Genomic DNA, 17772 nt, shown 5'->3' with positions numbered 1-17772 from the left:
GTTGATCCTTTTATTCGGATTTGTGACGAGCTTATCAACTACTGTCAATTGCATGGGTTTGGTCTGATAAGTATATAAAGTGATAACATAGCTATGTCAATTGGTTGACAATTGAGCTGATATAAATGATGTGATTATTAAGTAATAACATAAGTAACGAGGAAGGCGTGATCCGTAGTAGTGCAGTACGACAACCATCAACATGATGGTTCAAAAATTGTTTCTGAAATTTGTGATATTCGGCATAGCTAATGCTAATCTTGTATTTGGAGGTTATTGGAATAAAATTACTTTAAAACTTAATTCATGGTACATATTTCACCATTTGCCATCAATTTTCCATAGCGGATCCCTGCTTCGATGTCGGACCTGACCCAGTAACTGGTGGTTATGCAATCTGCCTGCAGCAAGACTCTTGTATTACGGAACCAGTAGCAGAGAACGCATGTCCATCTTACCCATCAGATTATTCATGCTGCTATCACCGTACAAATTTATGGGATTAAAAACTGTCGTATATTTAAAAACAAATTCTGAAAGAGCTTGATAATTCTCTACAGACGTTTTCCCTGGTCGTGAGCATAGGGGAGCGTGGATAGCTTCGGTAACCAATATCGACTGGCCCACATCTCCAACTTCGAGTGTAGCAGCTCAACAACAGCAGTTAACGTTTTTAATTAACCAAATTGCAGATGCGGGATTGAATGCCGTTTACTTCCAGGTCAAATAAGAATTCATAGAAAATCGTGGCCATTTTTTACTCTGTTTTTTGCTACTTTTTTAGGTCAGACCTGCAGGAGATGCTCTTTACCAGTACGAAATATATTTATTTTTATTTCATTCGAGGGAATTATATATATAAGAAGCTATACAATTTATCGTTTAAAGGAAAACGAAACATTTTATAGTTAGAAAAAATTATTAAAATTCCAATTCAAACTCTGAGTGTTACTAAAACAGGTCTGATATTGAGCCGTGGAGCATCTATCTTACCGGTGAACCTCAAGGGACTGTCCCCTCGCCGATGTGGGACCCATTAGAATATGTCATCAACCTCTGCAAACCATTAAACATCCAAGTCCACGCCTGGATTAATCCGTATCGAGCACGATTGACACCAACAAGTGGTGGGCTTGCCCCCAATCACATGGCCATTCAATATCCGCAATGTGCTTATCCATTTTCGACCTACTTGTGGATGGACCCTGGCTGTGAGGTAGTTCAGAATAGGACCTACAGCGTTGCGCTTGATCTAGTGACTCGATATGATTTGGATGGCCTTCATATGGATGACTACTTCTACCCTTACCCTGTAACAGGTATATTTAATAAGGCCGGCATCTTCCCTATGATGAAGTCCTGCTAACAACCAATATAATAATGCATTTATTTGGAATTATCCCATTTTATATTAGGATGGGTATTTCCTGACCAAAACACCTACAACGAGTATCTTCAATCCGGAGGTGTGCTTGGTTTAGACGACTGGCGTCGAGATAATGTGAATCGATTGATCCAGCGAATGAATGATGGAATCCATGAGGTCAAACCTTGGGTGATATTCTCTGTCTCCCCCTTTGGAATTTATCGTGCTGGACACCCTGACGGCATGCCTTCTCCACCAATTGTTGGATTCGACCAGTACAGTGAAATTTATTGTGACGCAAAGCTTTGGTTGAAAGAGGGTTGGATAGGTTAGTTCATTTCTTTCCAAACTTAAAATTTGGGGATTGGTCCTCATATGGATCATATAATCTGTATAACTCCCAGAGTACAGATATAGCTGTTCTGGACATCTCATAACGAGATGTACATATGTGCGACTATGGATTATTTTAATACTTGCACATAAATATACATAGATATTCTTCAACCTCAACTTTACTGGAGAATTGCCCCTCCTGCACAAAGTTATCCTTTTCTCTTGGACTGGTGGGTTGCTGAAGGTCAAAATCCCAAGTTGCGACATGTCTGTCCTGGTACTGAGTATAATTGACTAATAATTAAATAATAGTAATAGTAGTGATTGTACATAATAGTAAATGCATATAGGCAACTACTTGAGTCGAGTGGACATTGACGGTTGGCCTTTGTGGGAAATTAGGGATCAGGTAAGAGGGCATTTTATTCTCCCTTGTAAATGCTTATTTGTTTAAATTGAGTTGTATTTTTTGCAGATTGATATAACCAGAGAACCGGCAAACAGGAAGCGAGGTTCCTGGGGAAATGTACAATTCAGTGCTAAAATGTTTCGCGACGATTTTGGAGGATCGGTTGGATTTTTTGGAAATTTTATCTATCCTCTTCCTGCCCTCCAACCCGTTTATCCGTGGTTGTCGAATTCTACCTTTTCTAAAGTGGAGACTATGCAGCCAATAATTTTGAAGTCCAAAGAACGGTCATCCATCACAGTTAACGTGACCATTACGAAGGATATTATTACATCTGGCATCGTGCACAAGTTGGCAATTTATAAACATGCAACGGAAGGACAATGGACCCTCTACAAGGTTATCCCGGGAGAAGATATCCCACATCCAATCCAATTAGTAACGAATGGAAAATATGCGGCTACATTTGTTAATCGACTTGGTCAAGAGAGCCGCAAAACATTTTTCAAATTTCCTTAAGATTATAATCAAAATTACTCAACAACGATTATACGATATATACTTTTGAATTAAAGTCCAATTTAAATGCCGTATAAAACAAAGCAATAAAATTAGTGTCACATTATAGATTCCAATTGATATAACTTTCTGTGAGAACAACTGTGAATGCATGGAAAATTTCTAAGAATTCCCGAGATAAGTTTCAGGTTTATTTAAAGGTGGATCCAGCTTGGTGCAACGTTATGTACGATAAGATAAAGAAAGATGATGCAATTTATCCTTAATTTTAGATGCCATCACTGTTGCATGCACATGCATGCTAAAGAATTTGTTGTGCATTGGATCTGATACAGGAGTCAAGGTTTATAGTAAACTTGAACTCTAACTAATATTATTGCTTGAAAATTGTAAGTCTGTGAATACAAAATGGTGTTCGTGCAAATTGATAATCAATTTTTCAAAAAGAAATTAATTTGAAACGAATATATACATGTTTTGTACAGATTTTGTGTTTTTGTAAAGTAACAAAAGATTGAATCATATCGACTTTTGATTTTTTGACTGACAGTTGAATAGTCGAATTAAGCGAAACCACGAAAAGTTTGCATTATGCCGTTGTCCGTTTGCTAATTTAGGATCATTTATGTGACTTCAATTGGCAGAGTTCGCCTTTTGCGACATATATAAAAACCTATGGACATCAAATTATGAAAAATATTCAGTAGTGTAGCCTTTGTTTCTTGATTTGGCCACCCATAGCCATAGCGTGGGTAAGAAAGAACGAATACATATTTGTTATCATATCCGTGTAAATGTTGCGTCGCGTATGATGTCGTCGACTAAAATTTCAAAACGAAATTCTTCTGTCACCTTATTCAAATTCGAAGAGGTTCTTGAGAAACTGGGCAAGTTTTTCTTCAATAATCCTGAAATTTCCACTAATACCAATCTTTCCATTTCTTATATTAAGTATGCATATGTATATTTAGGTGGATTTGGAAAATTTCAAATTCTGATCCTGGTACTTCTCTTAACGCTAGAGATCCCAGTGGCATTCGTGACCTTCATTCCCATATTTGTGGCCGGAAAAGGTTATTCAAACACTTCTAATTCTTATTTTTATGATTAATGAAATAATGCAAGTACTACGTAAGTTTTTTCTCCAATTTCTTTCATCACAGGATCATGGGAATGCGTCTCAAATGATGAGATCGATCCTGATTCCCAATTAGATATTTGCAATTGCAATACATCGCTTGCTTCATCTTCAGACGATAGCATCGTCACTGAAGTAATAATTATTATAATTTTTAATACAACGATATTGTAATATTGAAGTTTTTGAATCAATATTTTAGTGGCACCTAGTGTGTGAGCAGTCATGGGTTGCAGATTTCATAATGAGTATACAAATGATGGGCATGTTCATTGGAAATATTTATGGGAGTCAGTTTGCAGATTGGTAAACTAACGATTCAAATCCAATCTAATAATACAACCAATTTATCAATTATCATATGCATCATTTTTTAAGGTATGGGCGAAAAACAGGATTTTTATTGGCAACCTTGCTGCTAGCTCTAGGATCAACAGTATCAGCAATTTCTCCAAATCCGTGCGTTGTGAAAAAAATATTTTATACATACTTACTTGCATATATAAATTAATAATTATAAGGTATATATCGTGTATGTATGTAGATATGTTTATGCTATAGCACGTTTCATCTGTGGTTGTGGTATACCAGGTAATTTTATAAAACATTTTTGACTCAAGTTCTGCGCTTATTTGTGTGTTCTTATTAATGTAGCCTACATTAATATCACGTGCATGGCAGCAATTGAATTTATGCCCCCGGAAAAACGTTCCCTCTCTAGTGCTGTCGGACCGACCGGTGAAGGCATTATGATTCTGAGCATATTGGCCTACTTTTTCAGACCATGGAGAATGTTATATTGGATTACGGTCGCCCCGTTTAGTCTGATTTTCTTAATTTATCCGTATGAAAATGCGTTTTTATCAAGTATTGTTACCATCAAGTATTGTGACATATTTATACATATTATATTCAAATTATATGCAAAGATTTGTCCCGGAGAGCCCTAGGTGGTTGTTACGAAACGGACGTGTTGATGATGCTTATTCCGTGTTGAAGTACATGGCGAAAGTCAATGGAAGTGCTGAAGTGAGTCTGGAAACTCTTCAAGCAATTAGTGACCAAGAACAAAAGGATCGAGATGAAACACAAAATGGAGGAAAACGGTATCAAACTTAATTATTTAGCAATTGTGCATACGTAGATTACCTAGTCCAACAGTCCAAGTTGTATGTATATGTATTTATATGCCTTTGTCACCTTTTCAGTTTCGGCTATTTGCAATTTTTTCGAGATAAGCAGCTTCGAACGACAAGTTTATACCTTATGGCAATTTGGTTCGCCTGGTCATTCACTTACTATGGTGTGACTTATAACATTAAAAACGTGCAGGGAAGCATTTATCTGAACGTCTTTCTTATCGGACTCGCTAATGCACTAGGCCAGAGATTTGCGATACTAATTAATAATCGGTAATTTATACACCATCTCTATCACATATGTAACTACATATTTACTTTAAAATTTACATAACTGTCAATTATCTACTCAGCTTGGGACGACGACGTACCCTCTTTGCATCCATGACGTTTTGTGCCCTGTTTCTCGTAGCCCTTGCTCTCTGCGAGATTTTCGTGGAAGCATCCGACCCCAGCTTGATCTTGATCACGGTCATCTTTTGCCTTCTCAGTCAGCTTGGAATGGCTTGTGCTCGTTCCGCAGCAAGGCTTTTGTCAGGCGAATCTTTCCCCACTTCCGTTAGGACTATGGGTTCGTGTCAACTAATAATTGTACTGATTTAATTGTGCACGTTGTAAATAAGTATGACTGATTATTAATCAATATTATTCGACCCGAATAGGTCTAGGGATGGGTGGAATTGCTGCAAATGTTGCTGGCGTTGTCACGCCGCAGTTGGTGTATCTTGGATCGCGTAAGCCTTATCCGATTATCCATGTATGTAATACCTATTTACTAATACCGTGGAATTTTATCTTCAGGTTGGCCGTCCATCCCATTTTTCACTTTCGCTATTATTAGTGTATGTGGGTCCTTGGTCTCTTTCCTCATGACCGAAACAACCGGAAAGCCCCTCAGTGACAATATTGTTGCATGCGAAAGCAAGAACGAGGCAAAACTCCTCAATCAACAGCTTCCTCAAGATGAAAATGCAAAATAACAAATGCGATAATACCATTAAACGTTTATACAACAACCCTGAATAAAATCTTTCAAACAACTCTATAGAATGTTTCATATTTCATCTCTCTGCATAAAAATTAATGACAAACAAACAAAGATTTGCATTTTGTCATCGGACTAAACCTTGCCTTGATTGTCATTTATGCAGCGAGTGTGGGAACGTGTGGGTTTGATGAAGTCCAGCTTTGTTGTTCATCTGCTGCTGTGTCGTCGTGGAAGTTTTTCTCGACAAAGTTGTCTTGTCGCCCAATTTCTTGTCGTCGTCGTACTTCGGTCGGGTTGTTCGTAATTTGTTGAATTTTCTGATAGGATAGAGGAACGCAACGAGTAAATTTTTAACGAGCATTCAGGCGAGCGAGTCAGGTATGGCAATACGAACTATAAACTATCTAGATTAATACTACATTCGCCAACAACGGGGAGCAAGTATGTAAAAGTGTAAACTTTTGTGTTATTCGCTCGTGGATGGAAATATAATCGATAAAGCGAGAATAAATTGATTTCACGGTGTCGTGTGAATCGATTATTATTCTTACTTCCAATTTGTACCTACGCAAGAAAGAAAGCTACATTTTTTCTTCTGTATCAACAACATTATGTTTCGTTTCGTGTTCGATGTTTATAATATTCTCGCGACCAGATGCTACACATTATAGCATTGTATTTTTGATATAGGTAGTTTACTGATTATCAATTTACTTTTTATTTCACAGAATTGGTCACTTGCTAGAGAATTTGGAAGTAGATTACTACTGACGCATAACTAAACCATCAAAAAGACGAGGCAGGCAGATAATATTAAATTGTATGATGGAGCTGTTGAAGGGGAGAAAGGTTGCTTCTTCACATCAAATTGTGGTAGCACTTTTCCTTGTGATATCTTCTCAGTGCTCATGGACCTCGGCGCACACGTCCTCCTCAGCTCTTGTTCATGTCAACGATGACAACTGGAATTCTATTTTGGAGGGGGAGTGGATGGTTGAGTTGTAAGTTTTATTTATTTAGATAATGGAAGCTCGAGAAGATTTTTTAAACGTTGTTTCTGATTGTTCTATAGTTTTGCTCCTTGGTGCCCGGCTTGTCGAAGGTATTGAATTTTATTATCTTGAACCTTGTGATGGGCTAAACGAGAGCTTGGCATTTTATATGTATATATGTTTTACATGTGTTTTATCTTTATCATTCCGAAGTTTACAACCTATTTGGGAAGATTTCGCATCTTGGAGTAATGATTTAGGAATTAAGGTTGGTCAGGTTGATATTACCAGCAGCCCTGGGTTGAGCGGAAGGTTTATGATAACAGGTTCGCTTTGCTCATACGTTAGTTATACTAATGCGAAAAGAGGAACACGTAGGTTTTTACATAATTACTAATGTGTCTTGCAGCCCTCCCAACAATTTTTCATGTGAAAGATGGTCAGTTTCGTCAGTACAAGGGACCACGATCAAAGGAAGAATTTTTGGGCTTTGTCGAAGAGAAACGGTTTGAATATATATATTTCACTCAACCCGTAACGTATAGCTAACTTTGTTTTTTTTAATCCAGATGGGAAACGCTAGAGCCAATTTCTTCATGGCAATCCCCTTCATCTGTTCAAATGACTATGGTTTCTCAATTCTACAAAATTTCAATGAATCTTAGGGTGTGTGAAATTAGACCTTAAAACGAGTTTTACTTATAAATACAGAGGGGTTACAAAATCTTTCAAATTATTTGCTTAAACAGAACATAATGACAGTAATGTTGGAAGAGTATGGGATCCCGACTTGGGCTGCCTACCTAATGTTTGGCGTTGCAACGATTGTCATTGGATTAATTTTGGGCTTGGTGAGTAAGAAAATTGACATAATTCGTCTTATTTAAAAATAATAATATATATTTCTATGTATCATAATTTCACAGATTTTGGTTTGCGTAATTGATTTTATCTATCCTCCTGGTGCTCCAATGCCCCCATCTCCTCAACAAAGTTCTTCTCAGGGAAAGAAAAAAGATAAAGATGTAAGAGACATTTTCCTTATTATCTAATGTACATACGAGAAGTAGAAGTTGAAGTATACATACGAGATGTGTAATAATAATTTGTTTTGGCTTCAGTCTGACGACGACGATTTTACGGAGGAAATCCAAGATGAAGAGTCACAAGACGAAGACACCAATAATGAACAAGGAGAAGAGAAAGAAGAAAAAGAAGATGTCAGTGAAAACAAGTCGTCACCTCCTAGTACTTCAACTCGTCGAAGACGCAAGGACTAATACGTGCTATGTTGGTTTATTTTGTCATAAAACTACTCATCCAATAACAAAAATATCGTGGTTAAAAACCGATTTAATAATGGTGAATAATACACGTTAAATTCGGATATGGGTATTCTCATTCCTTGCTGATCATCTCACATTTTACTATTCACCACCATTCGTTAACACTTATTGTAATTGTGCCTGATACGCGCCTACTATAATTAATGGTAGGTAGACGAAATTAGGAACAAGATATGATATCATCCCTTGTTATTTGCCTTTGGAGAACGTTGTGCAATTTATTCAACAACGCTTTCATAATTATAAGTTGTGTCGATGTTGTTTCAATTATTGTTCTGCTGGAATTTGCATTGACAAGCATGCTTTACTAACGTTTAGGTTAAGTTTGCCCGGTAAACTTTACCGTTACTATTATTTTGTGTTAACAACGTTTTTGAATTTTATGCGATTTTGCATTTTGCTTTATACATACATCCATCCATACATGATTCTGGTTTGTGGGACTGATATATGAGTTACCTTTTGTAATTAATTATACTATACTAATATATTTGTTACAGTGATGATTAATGAGTTGAACAATTTTTTGCGGTTCAGTGATACAATACATCCAATGTCAAAGATATTAAACTCTGCATTAAGAATTAATTTAATTTAGTTTGTGTTTTGGCTCTTTGCCATTAATTAAATAAATTATGTAAATGCTAATTTATATTGCTTCTCAAAGTGAATTCTGGTAAATAATCAATTCATAATACTAACTGTACAACAACATTTCATAATAAGTATAATAATTATTTCTTAAAAAAATAAAAAAATATATCTAAAACACTTTTGGTCGACTCTTTCTATCTCAGCATGTATCAAAAATTATGAACTATAATATGCGTAGTTCCTACAATAACCTACTAATCGTATCCTGCTGTCGGATAGGGCATTGCCCCCCCCCTGGTCGACGTCAAATCGATGAGGGGGGCATGACCCGCAACATAACACCAACTTAAGGTTTTTGGTCTACATTTTTTGGGGTCGTAAAGCCGAAGAAGGAGAAATCCGCAGTAACATAAGCGATATTCAACCCCCTCGAGAAATCCATGTGGTGTACAATAAAAGCAGGCAGGAAGCTTTTCCTGGGATATAAAAATGATAAAGTACAGAACTGTGGGCGTACTGCTGACAATTACATTTCTATTGTTGGTGAATCCTTGAACAGTTATGCATTTGTAGTAGAAGTAAAATTATGGAACGATTTTTTACCCGAATGTTTATATACTTCAAAAATACATTCCGAAGTACAGGACACGGACATCAAAAATGAAGCGGAAACCTTTTCGACTTCTGGCCGTATGGTGTACAAATAGAAAAGCTGTGTCGGGTGGATGGTGGATATCTAACTCCCATCAAATTGGAGACAATAGTTTTTTTGGATTTTGAGCTGTAGTAAAATTAAGTGTGTGCTATGCATTTTACAATTAGCTAAGAATGAGATATCAATTTCAAAATTGAGCATGATTAACACAAATTATTATTTATTTTACCAAACTCTTTAATAATTTCTTACGTATTTTGTGTATATTTAATACCCTCGTTTCTTGAAATGAGAATCATTTACATGCTCAACAAATAGGGTAACAACTCGAAAAAATTAAGAAAATACAAACAGTAATAAATAAAAGACTTGAAAATATGCTTCAAACATCTCGCATGACCTGCATCCATTTGCATACATACATATTTACATACAATTATAAAATTATCTTGATGCACAGGATATACATACATAAACCTTACTGTAAAGATACCATATTAAAATAGTACAATTTTGTAATTCCTTTGTTCACATGTATGCAACGACTTTTAGCCAGACTTTAAAATGTGTGTACATATTACATATGTCAGTTTAATCGATGTTTAGGATTTTCACGGATCTGTGGTCTGTCGGTATTATTACTGGGCGTACACATCCTATTGCTTGACTTTCCAAGTATCATCTTTAGTAATCATCTACTAGGGAATTGGTACATATTAAAGTCAAGCAGGCGTACGTGCATGGAGTGTAAACTCGAATTAATTTACTTCGGATTAGTTTATTTAATTTATGTTTTCAATGTTTGTTTAATTATTAATTAAGTACTTGTTACTTTACTTATCACAACAATGTGTAGCAAGCAGGTATGTATTTAGATGAGAAAGAGACAGGCCGTATTTTATGTCGACTGTAGGGATTGCTTATCATTTGTAAACAGTAAATTTTGAAAAGGGTATGTAATACTTGTTCCTTATCCTCTATTTCGTGTTTGGGCTCTAAAGTCTAGTAATTTTGCAGTACATTGGAACTACATTATTTAGATATTAAGGTATTTGCCCTATCTCGCGCTCCTCACAAATATTTACGAGTTTTAAATTTATTTAAGTAAGCTAATTAGATAAGTCTTGTGAATACTTGAAGTGAGATTTGTGGTTTGTTTTGTTGTTAATTTGATTGACTCTCTTGTTTGATGTTCACCTTCTTGTGGAGAGTGAATAGAGGAAAGATAATCCCGAAATTAGAGGTGGTTCGAAGTCAATCTTGGCGACTACTATTTTGTCGTCGTTTACATAAGGACTCCACAATTTCTTTTCAACTTTCAGTCTTCAAAATTAATTAACCGACCATTAACAGTTTACTACACCACTCGCGTGCGTGCTCCTCATCAAGTATGCACATAGGGTACTGTATTAAATAGAACAAAATAATATTCATTAATTATATTATAGTTTTTTCTGGATTTTAAAAATTGTGCTTTAATTATCAGTCGACTTACCGCCAGCTTAGACTTTGTAACTTTTGCACACCGCTGACATAATTCTCGAACTTCTCGACTCTGCAAATTAGATAATGACCAATTAAGTAAATGGGTTTTCTACTAAAATCAGGCATATATATAACTAGAGAGTAAACATGGTGGGTTTGGTTAATCGTTTTCCATGCATGCATTTTTCGATAATCATTTCACTTACTAAATTTTCATGTTCGTAATTGGCCATTCTCTTGGGGTCGGATATTCCAAATCTTCGATGATACTCTGTCCATCCTTCACTTATTGAAGGTCTGCTGTTCACTGGTTCCACTGTCATGAATAACAGGACAATTACAACTGATACCACCACAACGGTAGAAAATAACGACAAATGTCTGGTCTTTAGTTCCATCTGCAATTTAATATAAAAATACAAACCTTTTTATTAATTTGTTAATTTTTACTTATTGGCTCTGTGCGAAATACTGGTCTATTTAAATAATAGTTTAGACCATGTCATGATAACAAGGTACTTAGGTACTTATAATCTCAAACTCTCAATTTGCATGGTTTTCTATTCCTAGTGGGTTTACATGTGTACATAATCTCTTGTACATAAGGACATAGGTACATGCTATATTATGGATATGTCAGGTCAATGGGAGTCAGTCAGGTCGGGTGCAAGCTCTTCTCCGTCCATAATATTATTTTCTTGTATTATTTATGTAATAGTAATAAAATAATTTTTTCTAGCTCTCTCAATTCCATTTTCATGACATGTGTATGTACATATGCATGTATCTACGTACATATGTAAATGAGTTGGATTGGATATGATGATAGGCGATGAATTCGAATTTCTTCATTCAGAATGAACCTGTGGGTGCAAGCGATTTCAACGATCTGCTACAGTTAGCTGAGTTTGTGGCTCTTCTTAATTGACTACTTAATGAGAGCTGCGGTCAGAGTTTGAGAAACTAAGAAATCAGCCAATCTGTCAGTTTGGTTGGATATCTATGATGATTACTAAGAGGCATGCTTCGTGGCCGTCCGTACGTAAAAGGTATTAGAGAATGACGATGAAACTTGGTCCATAGATAAGTTTTGTTCCTTGTTCTATTCATCCTAAATAACTTGTTCGATATATAAGAAAATTTTTAATTCCATGAACCATTGGCGTCACGTCATGTTCACCGCATCGTTAATCTAGGATTTATTATTTTATTTACTTCAATCGTACGACGACAACTCTTTCCCTGTTTTGAATTGACGAGGTTTTTGTGTTGAATTCTTTATCAACAATTTATTAACTTTCAGTAAAATAAGAAACATTAAAAGAAGAACCATGAAGTCGACACGTGAAATCTTTCGAAGAAAAAAGGCCAAATAACGTCCACAAAGCTCATAGCTTATAGGTTAACGTTTATGCATAACGATAATGGGATTGTGTCATCACATATTTTTAGTTTATGTATAATAACCCCATGATTCCCAAAAACAGACACTTGCAACTTCGAGGAATTGGACTACGGACATGAACAAGTTGATGAAGTTTCACATAATGCGAACCACTTTATAAAATATGGAATTATTTCACAACATGTATTGATTTAGGGTTATGCTGCCTTTGATCTCATCGCAGTTCCAATGCGTATTTAATTAATTTTAATTATGTATTTATATATTTAAGACTTTCTGGAATTTACTGAGAAATATTGATTGATTGATAACCATAAGACGTGGTACGAGTTATACAAAAAACTTAACATACACATATTACATATTATGCCAATTACGCAACAATTATAATAAAATAGCTATTTACTAAAAATACTCACAATTATTGCCAAAAATGTTTTTCCTTGCGATACAAAATTTCAAGTCTGTGTAATATGTATGCTTATGTAAGTCTGTAATATTCATGTTTGGAAATTTTTGAGATTTCTAATAAAAAGAGAATTATTAAATAAAATAATAATTGAGTATTTGGAGTAAACGCGTATGCAAAAGAGATGAACTTTGTTCTTCCAATGATTCGGGGTTATGGGTCAATTTGCTGCTTAAGAGCCTACGCCCACGCCATTGTCCAATCCAATAAACTGATGACGGAAATCATCATTTCTCCTCCAGTTACAATTATTATTCAATTTTAACTCTTTACGTGTGTCAATGTTTAGTCTGATTTTGCAGAAACATTGGCTCAGCAAAATCAAATACTGAGAGGCACGCTTCACTCGCTCAAGCTGCAAAGCACTTTTAACGTGGTACGTGAGACCTGATGTCATTCATGTGTCAAAGAAACTGAGGCGATTAATTTTTATGACTCTTTAGATATCATTCATGCTCCGGAGTGTTGAATTGGAGAGAGAGAGACGTGTAGATTAATTACCGTGTTGTGTCTATCAATATAATTACATAATCGTTTTTGGGTGGTTTAATATCTGTGTAATCAAAATTGAAAAAATAAGTAAATGCTGCGTGACTGTCCCTTCGTTCACTGCCACGCCTCAATTAGTCGTCTTTTTTTATTATTTCTAAGCTCGTTGCAATCTAATCAATGATTTTGTAATTGATCTTATAAAATTTTATATAGTTGCTGACTTCAAAATGACACTTTGTGCCACAATCTCTGTAGGAATTGAGTTTGAACATTTGTATGTAAATATATTGTCGCTGTAAGTACATATACGTGCACCTGCACGAATTAAGCTTTGACACGCGATTCGCTCAAATCAAAGCTTATAGCTCAATTTAATTAAAGCAAAAGTTTTTTTTAAAATTACTTTCTCTCAAACGAATAAAGAAAATGAGCTGCTTAGTCTTAAGCTATTCCTTGTTTTCCTCTCTTTACGAGTGAAAGTAAACAGTCTCCATTCACACCAAAACAATTGCGCAATTGCTTCTGTAAAAGATCTCAATTAAACTAGATGGACAAATCTCTAAATCACTGTTGAGGTCACGTAGTTTGGGAAGGAGAAAGTCAGCAAATCGAGCTGTAGAGGATCTTACACTGCACGCATTGTAAGTAATAAGCAACAAGTTTTCAAAGTCTTAAATGGCCCCCCAATGTTTATGCTAGCTTTGTACATATATTTTATAGATAGAGTAGAAATCAGACCAACTAAAAAAATCTCAGTTTGCCATATACATTATTTAAATAGACAAAAAAACATGCTAGAATAGATTTGTACGCTAATGTATTTTATAATTTGTCCGCGTGTTTCATTCCGCAAGTTTCCTTGAAACTTTATTGCTCTGCTCCAAATATTTAAAATTAGACTGGTCATTGAACATCATTCCAGAACGGGCCGATATGAGTTGGTATTGAAATTATGGAATGCATTGCTCATTTATATTACACATTGATTAAATTTAACTGATCCACATTCATGGCCAATATTTTATGCAATGTCAACATGGTACAATTCTTTTCCGGGTTCTATGCATGTGTGTACTTATACAATGAGAAAAACGGACGGGTTTGCTATCTTCCATAATTCTTGCGCTATCATCAAGTACATACGTGTATGAACAACATCTCATTGGCACCAATGACACACATATGTCTGAAACTGCACATTTAGCAAATGCTGAATACTAGGTGACAGTTATTAACTTGAGGAAAAACCGGTGACATGTAATGTTGAATTTTAACAAAATATGTAGATATGAGAATATACTGTCAGCAGTTGCGTATAATATATACTAATCTGCTGTGCACGCTGTCAGAGTGACTTTCGTACGCGTTATTGACAGATGAATGAAGGGGATTAATAACTGTTTGTCCAGCAAATCCTATGATGAAGTACGCTCAACTTTTGACTTTGGACTGGGATGAATGAAAAATTCCTGGCTGCCGTTCCCATTAAAATGGTGATGACCATGTAATTCCCAACCTCAATCCGCACCACCCCACTCCACTTATCGTTGGCTTATGCAGGATAATTAACTAACAATTGCCAATTCAATGTCAGACAAGCAAATGGTGTCAGTTTAAATGGAGTGAAATTTTGGGCTGAAATATATATAGACTTTATCGCAATTTGGCATGGTGTCAGCCACGTGAGGTGTGGAGTGCCACGTTTTTTTTAATTCCCATGCTTCCAATTTCTCACGTCGTCGGAAAGATCTATTGCATGAGTCATGATGAGACATGCAAGTCATCCAATAACGTTCAGTCTTGTATGATTAATTATTAAATTGCCCTGGTTAGTTTTACCTCTAATCTATCTACTACAACTTTCCTCACAATTGTGTAATCGGAAATATGCAACGTAAGTACATCTTTATCTATACGAATGAAATGTCATTTCTCCGGACGATCTCAAGTTCTTTGGGATCGTCTCAAATTCCCTCTTCGCACATTGCTCAAATCCTATACTAAAACTCGAGTCATAGTTTGTCACTGTCATTCTTTTCTCACCTCAAGTCATTACTCACACAAAAAAAGTAAAAGTATGCATAAAGGGATTATAATTTACTTACGGTTAATCAAGTATGAATCGATGAAAATCCCACGTTAAATAAATTGAGGAAATTAACTGAACGAAGACTTTGTTCTCAACGCACTGGTTTGTAAAAGCCCCACAAATGCAACAATATTCTTCAAGGTTTCACTTGTTGCACAGGATCTTTAGAATTCTTAATTGACAAATTAGCGGTGTACGTTAATCCGTAAAATCTCCCGTAAAAGTAAAGTATGTATTCAACTTAAAAAAATCAGGATGTTGTTAGCTCGGACTTATTTTTCAGAGTGTGTGATTCGCCTGCTTTCTTCTCAGCAACTGAGTGGGCTCAGACAAAATGAGATCCATTTATACAGATTCCAGGCATTTGACGCTGCACAGATTCTGAGTTGACTCTGGTTCCACAATACATATATATTTTTGTATTTGAACCAGTTTGTATTTTCCAAAGTATGTATGACTTCGTCAATACGTTTTATCTTCCTTGTGGGATTTTTTCTTTATTTATGCCATCTTTTATCTTCCAGTGATTAAATGAGCGATGGAAATGGACGCGAGTTTTATTTTTGAGTGATCCTTCCTCCGTACGTACATATTTGGCATGTTTATGTTGTGAACGCCAGTAAGTGGACATCACATTGCATATGCCGCATCTTTAATCTTTCACAACATTGGGAGACTCGTTGCATATCTATAACGTACATAATTTCACATGATGATTTGAGATAATTTAAAATTGTATTGACTTTTGCCAACTTGATTGAAAAAACTTCTGGAAAGTAATGAAACTGGACATATTGCGTAGAATATGAATGGAGTAGTTCCGTATTTTTGTGTGTATATGCATCATAATTGTGAACTAAACAAACTTCCTATGTTGTCCAAACAGGGCTGAACTTGTTAATCTGTGCAAAATGTCAAATATTTCCTCGTTCCGCTCTCTCTCTCTCCTTATCACCAAACCTAACTAGTTTTTTTCATCCTGTTTGCTTGTGAAAGAAGAGTATATAAATATGAATAATAAAATAAATGTTGATCTGTACTTCAGATTGAAGATCAAGTGTAAATAAACATATCAGTCGTAGGTGAAGGGTAATGATCACTATTTTGTTGGACCAAAAGTCCATATTTGAAAAGCAAAAGTAACGACAGAATTTAATTATACTCATAAATATACAGATTACAGATACGCAATTATAATAATGAATTAATGAATAAGTGCTACGGTTGCGGCAATCTTATGAAAACATGTTCATATTTTCATTGTTCCATGTTTCTTGAAATACTTAAAATGTTTTCATACTGCATATGAACATATTTTGCCTCTATAAAAATACTCGCGAGATTACTGCTGTATTTTTCTTAATTATTAAATACAGATAATTTGACCCTGGTTTGGAAATACTCCAAAACTACGAAAATTGAGTACCAGTTTTACAGACAAGCTCATCACTCCCTTCAATAATTTAATTTACCAACTAATGTCATTCCAACTAATGATTAAGGATTAAATTGAACACATTTCAATATTTCTAAGCATATATTTATGTAGTTAGTCATAACTACATCACTGCATATTTTTGTGTCAAAGGATAATCCGATAATCCTCATATCCAGCATGTGTTAGGTAACTATATGTTTCTTAGGCCTAGTTTTTTAGCATTGCATACTTATCAAACAACGCAAACTTTATCCGCCCACTATGTTCACACAACCAGATGGAACTGCCTCAAATCGGTCCATAATGTATTGAAAATTGAAATGTTTTTCTTTTCAAGGAATGTCACCTTCTAGATCTTCTATTGCAAAATACGCATGATAACCTTTGTGCATATGTACCTTCGCTGTCAACGTCTATGTAGGCTCTTATCCTTAGTTGAAGTACTTTGTTATTGTTGTCAACACACATTACGTATTACATAATCCTATGTCTTGCATAGAGACCCAGATTTGACGCCTTGTCCTTTTTGACATCATGAAGAAAATCCAGGAAGGATTAGCAATCAAGTACGCGCACTGATGACATACGGCAGGTATCTATCATGTAGACGTTATGCGCATTATGTACATACATATGTACATATAGCTTAGGTTCATTGGTGGACTTTTAACAATAATATAGTATCGAATTAATTATTTTCTCTAAATGATGCCTGGCAAAACAAGTTTACATATAATTTACTATATAAGTACATATATACATAATTATGAATTGTCAATTGCTGATGTGATGCTGATAGCCTTCGGAAGAAATCTGGCCAATTACATATGAGAATCAAATTAAAACTCGTCGTAGTTTTTCGCCCCACTTTGCTCAACAGAATAAACATTGTTAAGCTGTCTGCATTCATTT

The 17772-nt window shown here is 35.4% G+C and overlaps 4 protein-coding genes across 5 annotated transcripts; 3 read left to right on the top strand and 1 right to left on the bottom strand.

Annotated features, from left to right (window-relative positions):
- Positions 1-141: 141 nt before the first annotated feature.
- On the top strand, positions 142-2750 carry LOC110843575 (glycosyl hydrolase YngK). The gene is made up of 9 exons (XM_022089541.2): positions 142-272; positions 346-486; positions 561-721; positions 785-813; positions 961-1319; positions 1416-1694; positions 1863-1979; positions 2053-2111; positions 2178-2750. Exons 1-9 carry the CDS (start codon positions 203-205, stop codon positions 2628-2630), a joined length of 1668 nt encoding a protein of 555 aa, XP_021945233.1. The 5' UTR covers positions 142-202; the 3' UTR covers positions 2631-2750.
- A 152-nt stretch (positions 2751-2902) lies between these two features.
- LOC110844638 (organic cation transporter-like protein) lies at positions 2903-5952 on the top strand. The gene is made up of 12 exons (XM_022090885.2): positions 2903-3517; positions 3602-3703; positions 3794-3903; positions 3971-4074; positions 4147-4227; positions 4313-4359; positions 4423-4612; positions 4698-4874; positions 4977-5180; positions 5261-5478; positions 5570-5641; positions 5709-5952. The coding sequence occupies exons 1-12, from the start codon at positions 3439-3441 to the stop codon at positions 5885-5887; spliced, it is 1563 nt and encodes a 520-aa protein (XP_021946577.2). The 5' UTR covers positions 2903-3438; the 3' UTR covers positions 5888-5952.
- A 122-nt stretch (positions 5953-6074) lies between these two features.
- LOC110843153 (thioredoxin-related transmembrane protein 1) lies at positions 6075-8288 on the top strand. Its single transcript, XM_022089095.2, has 9 exons — positions 6075-6273; positions 6624-6896; positions 6968-6997; positions 7101-7213; positions 7297-7393; positions 7457-7553; positions 7637-7738; positions 7814-7912; positions 8009-8288. Exons 2-9 carry the CDS (start codon positions 6718-6720, stop codon positions 8165-8167), a joined length of 876 nt encoding a protein of 291 aa, XP_021944787.1. The 5' UTR covers positions 6075-6273; positions 6624-6717; the 3' UTR covers positions 8168-8288.
- Positions 8289-9675: 1387 nt separating this feature from the next.
- Positions 9676-15763, bottom strand: LOC110843672. 2 transcript variants are annotated; one of them, XM_022089681.2, is made up of 4 exons: positions 15439-15763; positions 11174-11365; positions 10978-11037; positions 9676-10886 (listed from the first exon to the last, which is right to left on the bottom strand). In XM_022089681.2, exons 2-4 carry the CDS (start codon positions 11363-11365, stop codon positions 10818-10820), a joined length of 321 nt encoding a protein of 106 aa, XP_021945373.1. In that variant the 5' UTR covers positions 15439-15763; the 3' UTR covers positions 9676-10817. The 2 variants fall into 2 exon arrangements, with proteins under 2 accessions (XP_021945373.1, XP_035704329.1); XM_035848436.1 differs by lacking the exon at positions 15439-15763 and adding an exon at positions 11763-12265.
- Between the last annotated feature and the right edge of the window lie 2009 nt (positions 15764-17772).

The sequence above is a fragment of the Folsomia candida genome, unplaced genomic scaffold (genome assembly GCF_002217175.1).
Source record: "Folsomia candida strain VU population unplaced genomic scaffold, ASM221717v1 Fcan01_Sc002, whole genome shotgun sequence".
In the NCBI taxonomy this organism is placed as follows: domain Eukaryota; kingdom Metazoa; phylum Arthropoda; class Collembola; order Entomobryomorpha; family Isotomidae; genus Folsomia; species Folsomia candida.
Note: the sequence above shows the minus strand (reverse complement) of the source record. Positions and strands in the feature narration are given on the sequence as shown.

What these genes read in the sequence shown, in the direction of transcription:
- LOC110844638 (XM_022090885.2), top strand. Translation starts at nt 3,439, where the DNA reads ATGATGTCGTCGACTAAAATTTCAAAACGAAATTCTTCTGTCACCTTA. An exon ending in CTGTGGTTGTGGTATACCAG is followed by an intron (nt 4,360 to 4,422) that starts GTAATTTTATAA and finishes TTATTAATGTAG; the next exon opens with CCTACATTAATATCACGTGC. An exon ending in GTTGGTGTATCTTGGATCGC is followed by an intron (nt 5,642 to 5,708) that starts GTAAGCCTTATC and finishes TTTTATCTTCAG; the next exon opens with GTTGGCCGTCCATCCCATTT.
- LOC110843575 (XM_022089541.2), top strand. Translation starts at nt 203, where the DNA reads ATGATGGTTCAAAAATTGTTTCTGAAATTTGTGATATTCGGCATAGCT. An exon ending in TGAATGCCGTTTACTTCCAG is followed by an intron (nt 722 to 784) that starts GTCAAATAAGAA and finishes CTACTTTTTTAG; the next exon opens with GTCAGACCTGCAGGAGATGC. An exon ending in GTTGCGACATGTCTGTCCTG is followed by an intron (nt 1,980 to 2,052) that starts GTACTGAGTATA and finishes AAATGCATATAG; the next exon opens with GCAACTACTTGAGTCGAGTG.
- LOC110843672 (XM_035848436.1), bottom strand. Translation starts at nt 11,819, where the DNA reads ATGAAGAAATTCGAATTCATCGCCTATCATCATATCCAATCCAACTCA. An exon ending in AATCCAACTCATTTACATAT is followed by an intron (nt 11,366 to 11,762) that starts GTACGTAGATAC and finishes ATTAAATTGCAG; the next exon opens with ATGGAACTAAAGACCAGACA. An exon ending in TTACAAAGTCTAAGCTGGCG is followed by an intron (nt 10,887 to 10,977) that starts GTAAGTCGACTG and finishes TATTTAATACAG; the next exon opens with TACCCTATGTGCATACTTGA.
- LOC110843153 (XM_022089095.2), top strand. Translation starts at nt 6,718, where the DNA reads ATGATGGAGCTGTTGAAGGGGAGAAAGGTTGCTTCTTCACATCAAATT. An exon ending in GGGGAGTGGATGGTTGAGTT is followed by an intron (nt 6,897 to 6,967) that starts GTAAGTTTTATT and finishes ATTGTTCTATAG; the next exon opens with TTTTGCTCCTTGGTGCCCGG. An exon ending in GAAAGAAAAAAGATAAAGAT is followed by an intron (nt 7,913 to 8,008) that starts GTAAGAGACATT and finishes TTTTGGCTTCAG; the next exon opens with TCTGACGACGACGATTTTAC.